This window comes from Bombus pyrosoma, linkage group LG15, assembly GCF_014825855.1.
Source record: "Bombus pyrosoma isolate SC7728 linkage group LG15, ASM1482585v1, whole genome shotgun sequence".
Taxonomy (NCBI): domain Eukaryota; kingdom Metazoa; phylum Arthropoda; class Insecta; order Hymenoptera; family Apidae; genus Bombus; species Bombus pyrosoma.
This window is the reverse complement of record NC_057784.1, coordinates 11,005,615-11,021,344: the sequence shown is the minus strand read 5'-3', so window position 1 is coordinate 11,021,344 and position 15,730 is coordinate 11,005,615. Positions and strand designations below refer to the sequence as shown.

Sequence of the window (15,730 nt, the reverse complement as noted above, 5' to 3'; positions counted from 1 at the left end):
TCTACCACTGTGCAAGATTCGTATATGTATAACATTTTTTCATAACGATTTTTTATATTGTTACCAGTAACGGAAATATTCGAAATGGACACAGTTATTGCTTCAGCCTATACGTAGCATACGTATTTGGCGTGTGTCGAGAGATCTACACTCTGCAGTCAGATAAAGAAAGTGCTGATACAACCGACCGATATCATTATGCCGTGGCACTAGGTTAAGGGTTATTTTCGAAGATCTGATCCAGATCGCGATTACTCCTGATTCATCCGTCCAAGACGAAACAACACCGCTAATCACGTGTTCGATCGAACAGCTAATTATATTTAATCGGTAAAAGCAACTGTCTATACGTATACTATACGTACCGTGTATGATTCAGTTTTTTAACACATACATAAAACTATGAAGTTGCATAAATATTCGCGATCTACTTGTCATTTTCTTCCCCTGTGGTCTGTGTGAATAGTAATGGCGTCAAATTTTGTTCTCTTCCAACGCGATCCATCATTCAGTTGGACGTTGCCACTAGGTAAAAAGGACCATTATTTCTGGTACACGTTATAAGAACCAAATCGACAAGTAGTTTTATCATTAAGCCAGTGATAATCGGAGAAGAGGCGCGTCGTTAATTCGAATGTTGATTGGCAACCCGACAATGGCCGAAATGACGCATTAGCGAAATTAATTTTTAGCCACGGTGCAATTATCGTTTGCCCATTAACGAATCGCTTAAAAATTCAAGCTCGATTTTACAAATGGCCCGATATGTAGATAGGAACACTGGCAATTCGGTCATTTGCCAGATAACCTGATTATTTGCTACCGCTTGCGCAAATGTGCATCGTAATTAACTGAAATCGTTAAATGTTCCTTAATCGAACGATTTTACGTATCTACGTGGAACATCAAATACGGTATCAAATTCTAATTAACATGTCATCTTCTTCGTAAAGGATTGCTTTTTCTTATCTATTTGAAACAGCGATCCGGAAATGAAATATAATACATCGTTTTAATGCTGAATTCCGCCAGTACTCAACCAAAAAGGGGAAAATAGTAAAAAGAAAAAAAAAAGCGAAAAGACGTGGAAGCGAAAGCTGCTCGAGCAACCGGTATCGGTCGACATAGAAGAGAAAACATTTACAGAATGAATAATTGAAAGAGAAAACGTGACAGCGAAGTAAGCATCGTCGCGTTCGACTACTAATCGCTGGCTTTAATTATACATCTATCTACAGTCTCGAAATTGCGTGTACCATCAACGACGATCATTCCACGATAGCTGTTCGGACAGAAACAAAGTAATAATAACGTGTATACCTTCGATCGTACGTGTGGACACTGATGATCGCGAATCACGCGTCCTTTCCCCTTTCGCCCTTTTCCTCTTTTCCCCTTTTCATTCTTAAATTATGTTTGTACAATTATTCTCGACAAAGGGGCCTAAGTCAGTTCTACGAATAAAATTGAAGAATTCTGCGATTCTCGCTAACGATCGTTCATTTTTCAGAGAAACCATCGGGAAACTGTCAAGAATGAAAGCTATGGACGCTCGATAAACTTCTTTTTTTATTACTGTTTCTCTATATTCTTTTTCCCCTGAATCGATTGGAATTTCTTCGATTTTGAAACAACGATTCGGTTCAAAATTTGTGATCAATTGCGTGGCATCCTTTGATGTTTCATTTTTGTTTCATTATTAGAATTTGTTGCTTAATAATTAGCTAATATGAATATTTGAAGCAGTATTCGTGGCAATTATTGAACCCAGGGTTGACTTTTAAAGGATTTAGGAGATTTCCGATGAAATATAACGGATCAAATTGCTCTGCAACTAATGAATTTCACATTAATCCCACTAAATCTAATAATAATTCGAAGCAACAAGTTACCTCAATTTAATTATAGACATATATAAACTGGCAAAAAGAATGAAGAAAAGAAAAAAGGAGAAAAAAGCAGGAAAAATGAAATTTTCATTTTCGAGTCAATACGAATGAAGAGTATCTGCGTGCGTTGTGAAAAACTGGACCGTGTCCATCAGGACACGGCCTGATGGATGATAATGGAGGCGCTGACACGAAAGGTCGCCACAGAGCCGGAAGCGAGCTCTTGAGCTGCACCTTTACGGTGAATAGAGATAAGGAAATTTCGCAAATCTACGACACACCATAGCGGGAGAATGGGGAAACGCTGTCAATTGCGATTCGTTAATTAAAATGCAACGCTTCTTCGATGGACGTTTTCTCGGTGAATCTAACAATAAGAGTAAAATCAACTGCAGCTACGCTCGCGCAGGTTCTAATTAATCTCGTAATGTCGACGCAAAGGAAAGATATATGGATGTCTATGTAATTGCGTGAATTTAATAATTACCTCTGTGTAGGTTCGACCGAAAGCAATGATTTCAAAGTTTCAGGCGCTATGAAATTTTTGGACCATTTTAAACGATTGTAATTTATACTAAAATGACAATTTGTCCTAATTGGACACTGTGATATATTGTACATAAAAATATACGAATTCGGTAAATATATCGTACATATGTACATGGAATAATTCTCAAGTTCTACAGTTAGAACTGGTTGGAAAATGTAAGAGATTTTCTAACTTAACATTTTCATATAACAGTTTCTTCGCGTCTGTTCAATTATGTTCGTATTCGTGTTCCGTAACTGGCTTGTTCTACAACATCAGTGCCGATTAGAGAAATTTTGAGAATGGGTAGCGTGGAAATGATAAAATGGAAATGACAATATTCTGAATACTTGAGAACGAGAAATTAAATTACAACTTGTTTTTGCTACTTGTGGCTTTAACTGAATCGTTCTTTTAAAATGTCAAAAGACGATTAAACCATTGCCTACCTACATCGTACTTGTCAACTCATCGATGAAAGAAAGACTTACAACGTTTAAGTTGACAATCCGTTCAAGGTTAATCATCGAATCTTTGTTATGCAGTACGCACATTTATTACTACCCTCGAAACATAAGAGTAGAGAGTGTAAGTGTGATAATCCGATTTAATTTAATCTGTCGAATCTATTTTATTTATTACTATTCTCGATATAAAAAAACAGCAAAAAGAACAATTGGATCAAAATTTTAAACATTTTAATTTAAAATCCATTTTATCGATGCCAACAGCGGACTACTAAATATCTGGCTACCAAGGAAGAACTTGTAGAAACGAAATTTCATAGCAAAATCTTTTCAGAGAAGAATGAGAACATTATTCTATATTTGTACGTTCTTCGGAAGCCACGTTCTTCGTTAGCAAATATTCAACCATCAAAGGAAAGAAATGTTGCACAAATTAACCTTCGTAAAATGATACCAATGGACGTGCGCTAAACTCTTTTCAAGGTGACGGAGAAAAACATAATGAACACAGAATGTTACCTGTCTATGTCCTTTTGCAAACGACCTCGTTTTCAAAATGAAATCAACAAATTGCCACTAAATTCAGTTTAAAAAAGGAAAAGAATGCAATTGCACTTTACCGTACCCTCGTTACCCATAAAATCCATCTGTTTTAATTAAAGTAAAAGTAAACCGAAGCCAACATTGATGCACGATTCACAATCCTATGACCCGTTTGATACAGATTTGATAAATAACTCGTTCGATCGGTCTGAAACATCGATGCCCCTTCGTATAAAATAATTGTAATTATACGAAACAGTTGTTTATATATACCGAGCAGTATAGAGCAACGGTAAGCGAATATAGTAAAAGATGCCGCTCTTGTATAACTTTTTTGAAGTAAACGTACGGATAGAATGGCCGGCCACTGCGATAACGTTCATCTGTATTTCCTTTCCTTACCGCCAAATTCATTTGCGATTTTCATGGAATTGCACGTGTTCTCTTCCTCTATCCTCGTATAAAGATATTGCGGTAAAAGAGAAAAAAAAAAGAAAAAGAAGAAAAAACAAATGGGAATCGATTGGTTTCAAGTCGATTTTTCATGGAATCCGCGATACTTTGGCGCGCGATTGGTTGACAGAGCGGTCGAGAAGGCAGTCGCGATCGCGAGGATACCCAGAGCCCCTCGGGACTCCCGGGAGGGCCGAGAGAATCGTGTTAGACGCGTCGCGGGTGAGGATCGCACTGAGGATCCGGGCACACAGTGCCACTGCAGCCGCATGCGCGCTTCCCCATGCCAACGGAATTCATATCCTCTCTACCTCTCTCCCTCTCACCCTCTCGTTTCTATCGCCTTAGACCTACGACCGACCACTATATCCGTTCCGTTCCGTTCCGTTCTGTCCTTCCCTTCGTTCACCGGATTACCCATTTTCTCCCCTTACTTGAATTTGTTTCCGTATCTGCTTTTAGATTGTGCACCGGTTTTTACATATTGTTAATTACCTAGCAGAACGATATACCTGTTCGCTGAAAGAATTGTCAATTTTGAGATATTTCCAAAGAACTCGGAGTACAATATTTTTCATATTTCTGTTATATCTGTTATGGTAAAATAAAATTCATTATGGAAATAAAATTCCACACCCCGCGTATAAAGATAAGGATGGTATTTTGGAAAATTTGACTAAACGAAGGAACTAGATTGGACAAGCTTGTTGCAGGTACTTTGTTCGAGTTTCACTTCGCTTCGTTACTGGAAAACTTTCGAACTAACGTTGACAGTATCTTAAGAAGATTTACTAGGCGTAGAAAAGTTGAAAGTAATTACACTCGAATTTCTTGCTACAGGTAGTTTGATTTTATTTCTTGCTCGTAAAACTTTTACGACCATACGTTTCCTCTAATGATATGATAAATGTTATTACCTTAAGAAATATTAAGTGGATGGATCAATAGCAGCTGACGATCCTTTTCAGTCGTTTCTAATTTATAGAATTCTGGTTTATTTGGGGTGGAAGGTTGAGATTGGAACGATGGTGATGGCATGTGGCGTCTTGAGAATGCTGACCGTGCGGCAGAAGATATGCTTGGAACGAGAGTTTACGAAAGTTTAGGTGACATTCGAGGTGTTTGTAGTTTGTAGATAGACGATTCCTTCGTTGAGTCGATTATCTTTTTATCATATTACGATACTATATAATATAATAATATAATTTTATCGCTCTTCTATCGATCTCGCAATTCTCGCTAGTATAATCTCTAAATTATTGGAAGTAATGAGTGGAAGAGTTTAGGTGTTGTAACATTTATGATCACTGATGTCACTAAAAATGTATGGAGAAACTTAACCCGAATCAAGCTCAACTACACGCATAATTTCTTAGATATACAGTTAAAAGATCAAAAGTTAAAAGAACTGAAAGAATCATACTTATACACCTTAATTAGAAAAGATCGACCTTTGCTAATTTCTTCTTCAAATTTTCCAATATCGCAGGTTACGCCTGCTCGATTCCAACAATTCCGTCGTTACCACATCCCGTCTGTCTATTTATTTCCCCCTACCGGTATTCCATTTCCACTCGCAATTCCCCTATTCCCCGCTTTGTCATCGTTCCGTACTGTATCCCCGCTCTCAATCCCGTTTCCCTCTTTTTCCATCCCTGTCGGCCGAGCCACTGTGTGCTGCAACTCCCCCGCAGTCTCTTCCTACGCGTCCCTGCACGCTCGTGAACGTCAAAATATCGGTCACATCTCTCTTTCGTCTTTCAGCCACATTACGATTCGAGAATGAACAAGCGATCTTTTTATTTCGACAAGTTGGATAATTTTGAAACAAGGGAAACGGTTTTCTTATTTATTTAGTAGCGCGAGCAAAATAGCATTTGCTATATTCCTTTGTTCTCGAGATTTCAAAGATTAGAAAATTTTCAATGCGAAGAAATCGGTCGAATTTTAACGGAGAGTTTAAGAAACGTTTGATCTAATATCGTAGAGCAGTGAGTTTTCTCAAACGATAACGAAAACAATGGTGAAAGAGAGAGGAAAGGGAATACTATGCTGTTATTAAAGAAATCTTGGCGTCGTGTATTATTTTTCACCTTCTTCGTCTTTTCGCGAAGACAACGAGAATTTAACGAGATATCATCGAGTATTTCTTTCGGCGTAATAAACGTAAATTTCGAATGATCTTAGTGTGAAATTTTTCAGAAATTTCCGCCTGAAGCCGACAGTTGGCGCCGCGTTGCGTTTCAGCGGTTAGCAACGTTGAAACTTTTCGCCAGATAACGAAAGGCGACTAATTTATGTTCCCATCACCGTTTCAGCCCACGTTTAAAGACCTTTGACATTTCTCCCACTTCTCGCACAGCTTAGTTTCATACTTCCTCGCAACTTTTTTTACGAAGATTGTTATCCAAGTTTTCGAATGTGTATGTGTCCCTCGCGGAAGGGAGGAGAACAAATTCGCTTCGAACGTGCCAACTTGTAACACGGTTTCCACGGAATTTTGTTTAATTTGGCTGCTTCTTACGCGAACCTGGTTGCCTTAAACAAGAAACGTCGATGGAACTTTTCCCTTCGTTTAACGTTTCTCTATCCTCTTCTCCTCTCTCGTTATATTTATAAACTTTACTTTCTCATATTTTTCTTCTTTCCACTTGTTGAATTTACTTTTCATTATTATCCGCGTGTTATTTTACTTGCGTATGATTATTTCAACCTTTTATTTTCCTTTTCTGTTGTTCTTCCTTTCCTTCGTCTTCATTTTTGTCCGCTATAGGGTCGAAAGTTTGAGCGATTCAACGGAGGAAGATAAAGTCGATAAAATTAATAGGTTTAATCTCGCTCTGTTTTCCAACGCCATCCTACGTTCAGTGTTCTAACGCGTGCGTCACACGTTTACAGACTGTACTCTAAATTCTGATTTCTGAATTCGATACGTTTTTACAAAATGGAAAAGTTCAAAGGGCAGAGATAGGTAGTTTGAAGCGGATGTGCGAGGGGGAAAATGGTTTTTCCTATTTATTCCTGTAATATTTCTGTAATATTTGAGAAATTTGTAATTTATCAATCGTAAGGAAGATGTTGGACGATGTATGTTCTCCATGAAACCAGTTATTCCTAGCGATTTATTTAATACGACGTAGTCGTACTTTGGTTCCTTTACTGCTTTCTTTTTAATTATTCTTCAATGTCAAGGGAGCATTGTGGAAATTTTTGCTGCGCTCTTGAATGTTTCTACGTTTCTACACTGTATTTCTCTGTCGTACATAGCATATATGAAACGAAGAATTTCGAAAGTATCAAAAGTTAATGACTATCGAATTTAACCAGAGAGGATGATCTAATCGACGGAGAACAATATCGGGATGCCGTTTTCTCGACAAAACGTTGGCGCAATCACGTCATCGGTGGATCGCGTTCGAGCGTGCAACGTAAATATTAACGTAACGCCGTGCCGCACCGCCAACGAATTTGAGATTGCTTGCTTATCGTCGCCTTTGTTCGTTTACCAGGAACACGGATCGATCTTGCCACCGTTTTCGAGGCGTGCGTCGCGTCGGCGTCGATTCCTTCGATTCTTTAATCAAGTTCGCGTCGCATCGCGTCGACGCTCTCCATAAGGTACTAGCCGAGTCAGAGCCGCGTTAGAACCGCGTTTCACGTTGACGAGCTTCCTGCGTCTCGATTCAGTTTATCTCGATCTTGATCCATGTTGCGCCGAGAGTCGTTGCCAAAGGTTCGCCTCTCGTAGTTGCTCTATTCGCTCGGAGGAGTGAAATTTTATTTTAGTTAAGGGTAAGAAAAGCTAATACCTGTAACTTGATATCGTGTAGACTTAAGAAGATGAGAAATTAAACATTTTTTACGTTATTTGATAAAAGAAAGGGTCGTTTCTCCAGATTTTTCAGGATTATTTCAGGGTAATTTCGTTAAAATAGCTTGTCGGACATTTAGGATCTCCTTTCGAATGAAAAAACAAAGACTTTTGACTTGAGACAGTTTAGCTATAAAAAAGAGTAAAACAAGCGACACTCGCCCCTTTTTTTGCAACGATTCGAAACTTGAGGACTTTGCCCTCCCTTTAACACCCTCTACATCCAAACTGGATGGCGACACCGTACCACCTCGAAGCTTCCATTTCTGCCTATCATCGATCGAAAAAGCATCGGCTAACCACCGTTCGATTAGCTAATTGCACGACTTGGTTTGAAACCGAGCGATCGAGCTTTCAAGCAGGCAGTGATTGCGGTTGATCTTTTCAGACCGTCATAATGGATCGGTGAGTACAATGGCGACGGAAAGAGCGGCACAATGAAGTTGCAAAAGCTCGTCTAGCCTTCCATTAATCGGCTACGATGTTCGTTATTAAGCTGGCCAGTTATTACTGGCTATATTCACCGAAGGATGGCAAATATTTTATTCCTTCGTTCCTTTGGAAGCAGCCTGCCTTTCTTCCAAACCGGAAAGCGGAGTAAGTTAAGGTTAATTGGATGATAGTTGATTATAAGGTGAAAACCGAAGGCCGTTTCTATGAGTTTCTGTTGTTGAATAATTGCAAGAGTTTTCGATATCGACTGGTATTGATTTTGATATTATGCGCCTGTTTAGGCTAAGCATTTTTCCTGATTTGCCCCGTTTCTCTAAGTTGCTAAATTTTTGTTGAAATTATATTACATTTACATATATGTATTTGAAGGAGTTAAAATCGACCTATCAGAAACCGATTTGCTTCTATTAACTCGTCATTTCATGATTATAGAAATTTCTTATTAAAGGACTACAACACGGTTGATACGTTTCACTTGTTTCCAATTTTTCAATAATTTGTTGAAAGCAGGACAAGGGTTAGATTTTGGCGAAGAAGGAATACTCACTGGAATATTCAGTGGAATATTCACTGGAATATTCACTGCAAACATCGTCGGTATCGTCCGCATCGGATACACGTACACATGTATATGTCCGATGATTGACTTGGTGAACTTTGTGCTAGCTATTGCCCTGAAGGCTGAAAGCCTTTCCGTTCTACACCAAGTTTCGTTTCCTCGCAAGTCGCTGATTGATCGATGCCTGAATACACCTTGACTGTCGACGCCTAGTTGCATAGCAATTCGTTAATCGGCCAATGTCCGATTAATCCTCTATGACACGGTGTCTTTTCCAAGTTACCTAATCGTATGTCTGTATTTTACGTAATGATTTATCTTGTATAAATGTAAACAGTTTAACGATCTATATAAAAAGGATAGTAAAAGATGTTTGGCTATTCGATTTTAAGGATCTTAAGGATTCTTAGGAGCTTAGCTTCTTAAGGATCTAAGGACCAAAGGAAAGAAGAATTAATTTTTATGAAAAATAAAAACACACGAATGCTTGGTAGAATATGCATTTCAACAGATATTTGGAACAAAAATACCGCGATTCGTTAAACAGTGAACGAAATGTGTAGCAAGTATGTATTTCGCATCTTGTTCTTTAATTTTTATCTGTTTTTCTACATCTTACGCTTACGTTATTCCGATCTCATTCTTGCAATCGTATCGTCCAAATGTTGGATCCTCGAAGGGATTTCCCCTTTGAAGCAAGGACACAAGCCCAAGTATATATGTATTGCTTCAAGATTGTCGAGTTGTCGAAAAGAACTCGTCGTATTTTACCATATTCGACATAGGGAAACGAACAACACCATCTTCTCGCGAAGAATAATTCAAGTGTGAACGATCAAAAACAAGCAATCGGAGATAAACGAATATCTACGTACGCGTAGCCTTCTTTCGCAACTTAAAGAATGCAATTTAAGGGAAAATTCGGCGTTCGAGACAGATACTACCGTAGATAGAATGTACGCGAGGATTGAAATCTCAACGACGAGATCGTCGAAATGGATGATCGTATAAAATTATAAAAGGGAAAAGACAAATTATTATTATTATTAATTATTACTATGAATTATTGTTATGAATTATTAAGTATATTAAAATGTCAAGGATTTCCAAATAATTGCAAAGCTATTGAAATTTAGATAAATTTAGAAATTAAAAAATGCAATGACGTGTATTAAATTAACAAAAAGATGGATGCAAGCGACATCTGTGTATATATATATGTCGGAGATGTAGAGACATCGAGCATTTCTTTTGGAATACTTGGGCTCGAGGTGACGTAACTGGACGCTGAACGTAGCCACGGTCACGGGATGAACGTTTAACTTAGCAGAAGAAGTTCCGATATTGAGGGACACGCTGTATTAACGGACAAGTCCCGGCCAGGAGCAATGTCGGTTTGACATGTGGTGAGATTTTGTGTTATGATGTTATGGCCAATTGACAAATGAGATCCAGGCAGTCTTTTATTGAGAGTTTATCCTTGGAGAGTTTACGGATATCGGGCAGTCAGTCTAGAAGATACCAAGAGATTGAGCTAACGTAATTTGCGATAGAGAGTAAATACAAACTATTGTACAAAGAGTTTCCCGTTGACCATGGATTCGTTTGAACCCAAGAATATTGTTAAAAGCGTTCGTTAAATTAATTTGTTGTTAAGTCTTGTAAAGTTATATCTGTACGTGTTAAACAATTTAAGTGTAATATAATTTAGTTAAGTTAAATAATGGATAATCCAAATGAAGAATTAATACGCGCCCACAATTCAAAAGATGATTCAACACAAAATTCCGACAATAATTCGACATATATATAAGATGAATAGAAACAAACAACTAGAAAGCACGATTGAACGTTGGAGATAAGTAAAATATCAAACGATTTCTTAGCAACTGGGCAGAACCATGGTCAACTTGGTTATTGAAACTTGAAACTATCCTCAACCACGCTCAACAACTAAAAGGTACGACAGTTTGTCCTAGAGGAAACAAAACATCCTTTTGAAATTGACCATCTATCTACATAAACGTATGTAGATCAGAGAGATTCCTTTCGGTCCAATTTACATTCTGTTGGGTCGCAAAGCGGGCCGCAACTTTCGTCGAGGCTCGCGTTTCCACGCGCGCGTCCACGATAATATTGACGTAAATCAAGGCGGTAATTTCGAGCCTGTACCTATATTGCACGCTCTCGCATACAGTATGCATGACTTAAGTGCACTGAACAAGGCCGGCCACTTAACAAGGTATTATTAACTACGGAACGTCTGTGGAGAAGTTGGCCGGCATAGGGCTGCACACGGATACTCGGACAAGATTCTCCTCTCTACAACGCTTACTACGGGTATACTTGTCCTTAATAACGGCGTTTGTTTCATTTCGCCAGACCGCGAATTTGCTCACAAGTTTCGGAAAGAATGGTTACCAGCGTATTACAGTCGTATGAAAATGTACTTTGCAGGCTTGTACGTTATTTGAATAAAATATTTAGAAAATGTATACATACATACATTTTAAATATCTAGTTAGTAACATGTCAGTTGATTGGAACAAGTAAATGACTTTTCTATGGATTCTTTATTATTTATTTCACCATCGAATGAAACAAGAATTAATTTACTTGCGATTCGAGCCTACGTTTCTCGAAACAATTTGTCGAGTAGTAACTGTTTCTATTATATCTATACAACAAATTTGATACAACGCATATCGTTTGACCCTCTCACTGTAATTGCAACTTTAACCATTGTTAACGTTGTAAAATTAATTAACGAAACAACAGTATCTTGAATTACATATCAGAAATTCCGATTTTTACTCAACGGTCGTTATTCATTTAGAAGCCAAGAAAGTTTCGATAATATAAATTAATATTTCAGAAATGATAGTCACAAGTTTATTAAAAAGTTTGGCGTTTCAAGTTCTAATCTTACGAAGGTAAGATTGAATGAAACGTTATAAAGAAGTAGAAAACAAAGAAATTAGACATTTTGTTGAAACGCTCGGAACTGTAGTTGAGTTAGTTTGGTTTGATATAATAAGCCAGTGGTATGCGATAACACGTGGCGGCAACTTTACTGAACGTATACGTATTTGATCTGTGTGTGAGAGAGGACTGTTTATCAAAATCGCCGGGAATCGCTTGCAATCGTTTCTGTGTTCCATCGCTACGTACATGCATTGACGTACGTTCTTGCATTGACTTAGGTTTTTAGAATTAAAATAAAATGTGTACATTTTTAGAATTATTTGCTTCACGAGTTGATCGTAATAACAATTTGGACAAATTTGAATGAAATTGGACGATAATTTTTAATAGACCGACCAACCGATTCGATGAATTTGATAGATGGATGATTTTTCGACATGATACGTCGTATCGTTGGCTATAACCGAACATTTCTTTGTTTCTGTCCCCGATGTCTATTCTTAAGAAAATACTCTCTGTATATTTCTAGACTCTAGATTTCGTTAGATTTAGTGTCGTATTATGGTATACGAGTTGCGATCGTTGAAGTATTCAACAAATTTGCACCACAATTTATAATAGTATAATAGGATACAAGTTATCGAACCGCGCAAATCGGACGAGTTTGTCAAATTTCTGCCAGATAGAAGAAAAAGGAGAAAAATTGCAGTGATCTGGATGGCGCGTTCGCGACAATTTGTGGATTGTTCCGGACGCGTTTTCCAATGGCGTCCACCTGCAATTCAATTAACCCAATTGACCGGAGATAGCCGGTACGTGGTCCTAACGCTGGACGTTGTGTTCGAATGTCAATATTTGCGAATGGCCAGACGGCAATAGACGACCCTGTGATTGCGTCGTACACGGGTTTCTCCTACGTGTACCGCTATAATTACGCGTTCATGCGCTACTCCGCCAGAAGTAGCTCCCCTGTAACGACGCGACCACCACACTTCGACCTTCCCTAATTTTCTCCCTGTCCCATGTTTGATTCGTCGTATGAATTCTATGAGTCGTTTACGTATGATGTAGTTCGGTAATCGAACGGACGAACGATCTTTACGATCAAATATCGAAAAATCGATGTTCTTGCCATAGCTGTGAAAAAATTTTACCTGCTTTCACCTCAAGTTACCTGATCGATCCAAATCTATGAAAAAGTAAATAAAAATATAACGAGAACGAAAAGAATGTTAAAAGATCACGAACAGTACGTAAAAGAGCCGGTTCGAGCAAGTTTAACTGTGTTAATTTCCACTCGTCGACCGATTACATTAATTAAATTTAATGAAATTAAGTTTAATGGAAGGAGTTTGATGGCTATGGAATATATCGAATATTACGCGACAGGTTCGGCCGAATAAATATAGTTAAAGAGAGATAACGAGAGAAACAGATATCGGTAGGTGAAAATTGAGCGTTAGTTGGTTTCGTGTGCTTTTGATAGAAGAACGACGAGAAAGGTGACTGGAGGAATGAGAAATAAAATTAGTGAAGCGAATTTTCGAGCGAATTTTCGACAGCGTGGCGACACGATTCAGTGTGTTGCTACGCGGCTGATGACTCGCGGCTTAGCAGCTGGTCACAATTGTGGTCATACGTGATTTCGCTGGAAACCCGCCACCTGTTCTATTCTTTCGTGAATTTTCTGTTTCCTTTTCGATAAAAAATTCATTCTTTTCATTTCCACTACGGAAAGATTGCTTTACATCTTTCTTTTTCCAACGAAAAAACCGAATCACACGAAATACAGACGCAAGACAAAATACTCGAAATTATTAAATCCGATGGCCGATATCGCGAGAACCTCCGCTAAACGATAACAAAAAAGTAACTTGCATACGTTAGTCCGAGATTTTTAGATTTGATTCGTCCTGTTTCGCTTGCACTTCGGCTAATAAACTCGGCCAGCGTGCGCAGGGAAAACTAAAACGTGGAGGTAGAAAGAAAATAACGGAAAAAAAACAGGTAGGTGCGCGATGAGCGAGCTGGAAATTCTGCGTAACCTGAGTCACGGTCGTTCTCTTCCCATTTAATTAACGAAAATTTCGTGGCTTCCTTTTCTCTCGATTCGGTACACATATCCACGACCACGTTATGTTGGAGTATACGCGGCAAACGAAAACCGTACACACTCGATATTGACTTTAATAAGCCTCATTGACATTCGCTGCTCGTATTCTCCAATCCTCGCCATTCCTCTGTTTATTCGTTTCCGATGATTCGTGGCCGCTGACCACGTGTCCCATAGTCACGAAGCTACGACGGAGTGAGTGTGTACAACGAGGGCGATCTCTTCTTCCTTTCTTTTTCTTTTTTTTTTTTTTTAAATCTATTGTACAACTAAACGTTATCGTTACGGAGAAATTGTTTACGTATGTCCTTAGCTTCAAGTTACGATAAATGGTTGGTATCCTGACGGAATAAGCAACCGAACACATAAACGCTCCCCTTTTATATCGTACAGAGCAACCCATAGCGAGATAGTTGTGCATTCGAATATCGATGCGAGTCACTTTACGAGAAGCTGTATTTAATATAATTTAATAATTAGCACGAGGTTACCATTAATTTAAAGTATTGTGATTAGCGTCGCGGTATTATATCGTACGTACCTATAACTTAAACATTTTACTCGTTATCCGGTCGAAACGAACATAATAAAAATTTGCAAATTTCAAGACACCGATATTTCCGATATCCTACACGATATTTCCAGCCATATTCGGGGATTCTGTTATCGGGCTGGTTGGATTTTCATGGAGCCGTGACGCGCGAACAAATTTCCTAGATTGGCCGGTAAAGCCCTGCGAGGGTTAATCGGATCGTGGCCGCCATTACGCTTCGTTATCCAGTGGTGGGCATCATAATGCACGCGGCTACGAGCGGAAAAATCACGCGGCGACTTGGTTGACGACGCGACGTTAAACCAACCTCGATAAACCGAGTAAAGGGAACACGAGCTATTGCGTCACGACCATTGCCAACCCTTGCTCGCAGGGGTGGAACGGATTAACAGTGGACAGGCGAAACTGGCAGCCGAAAGTAACAAGCACGGATCATCGGTCAAAAGTGCATGACGGAATCGAGCTGAATTTTATCGGTGCAACGTGACTCTGTTGGAACAACCTTCTTCAACGAGATACGCAAATAGTTGTAAGGCGGTATTTTCGACTGGGAAATTGGCAAATTTGGCGATTAGACGCCAGTTTTGAAATTACGTATAAATTGCTAATTATAAATGCAAGTTAGAGGACGAAGATACATCGAATTAAAGTAAACGTAAGTTGAATTGGGAGAGTCATTTTGGAGATACGCGTACGTGGAATGATTTGAATTAGGAGATAATAAATGTTAAAGAAAGATTGGAGTTAGACGATAACGAGATTCGAATATTTTGTATTAGAGAACGTAATTGATATTCTTGATCGTTCGTTCTTCGTCGATTTCATCGGCGTCACGTCTCCAGCAGATTTCACAGTAAGATAAATTGCATTTATCGAGGAGAATTTTTCCAAAATCTTCGATGAAAGCATGTACATACATGTATAGCGTAAACTCTGTAAAATTACTTTCCTCTAATTGTATTTAGAAAGTAGCGAATTTGGTCACGTTACACGATTACTATAATATACAATTAGAAGCTGATTTATCGTAAAAAGAAGGAAGAGAAACACGTTAAACATGGAAGCACGATGTTCATCGATGGAAATTGGACGACACGGCTCGCGTTTCGGTTAGTTGATCTTAAACCGCGAGCTTGTAATCACCGGATATTGGTAAAGAGGGGGAGAGGGTGAATCGGGGAAACGTAAAACGGACGAAGCGGCCAGGCTTCGCAAATGTTTCCAGGCTTCGATCAAATGACGTAATTGAACGGAAATAACGCGTACCACCGGCCAAATCTCCCATCCGTTTGCAATGCGCCGCCGTTTTGTCATTAGGCTAATTATCGACACTGCTCGGACGTTCGACGAATCTGTCGAAGACACGGACATCGAT

General features: G+C 38.8%; 1 protein-coding gene across 8 annotated transcripts in view; it reads right to left on the bottom strand.

The window, feature by feature from the left end:
* The window catches only part of LOC122575607 (octopamine receptor Oamb), a 111,854-nt gene that overhangs the window by 42,753 nt on the left and 53,371 nt on the right, over nt 1–15,730 (bottom strand). Inside the window, exon 1 of one of the 8 annotated variants that reach the window (XM_043744761.1) lies at nt 3,778–4,087. The exons of 6 other annotated variants lie outside the window; for them this stretch is intronic. Coding sequence is in view for 1 of the 2 variants with exons in the window: in XM_043744763.1 (XP_043600698.1) it covers nt 3,831–3,842 (12 nt within the window). In the remaining variant the exon portion in view is untranslated. Of the gene's footprint in view, nt 1–3,777; nt 4,088–15,730 lie in introns of those variants that run through there. One more of the 8 variants, XM_043744763.1, reaches the window with a different exon arrangement.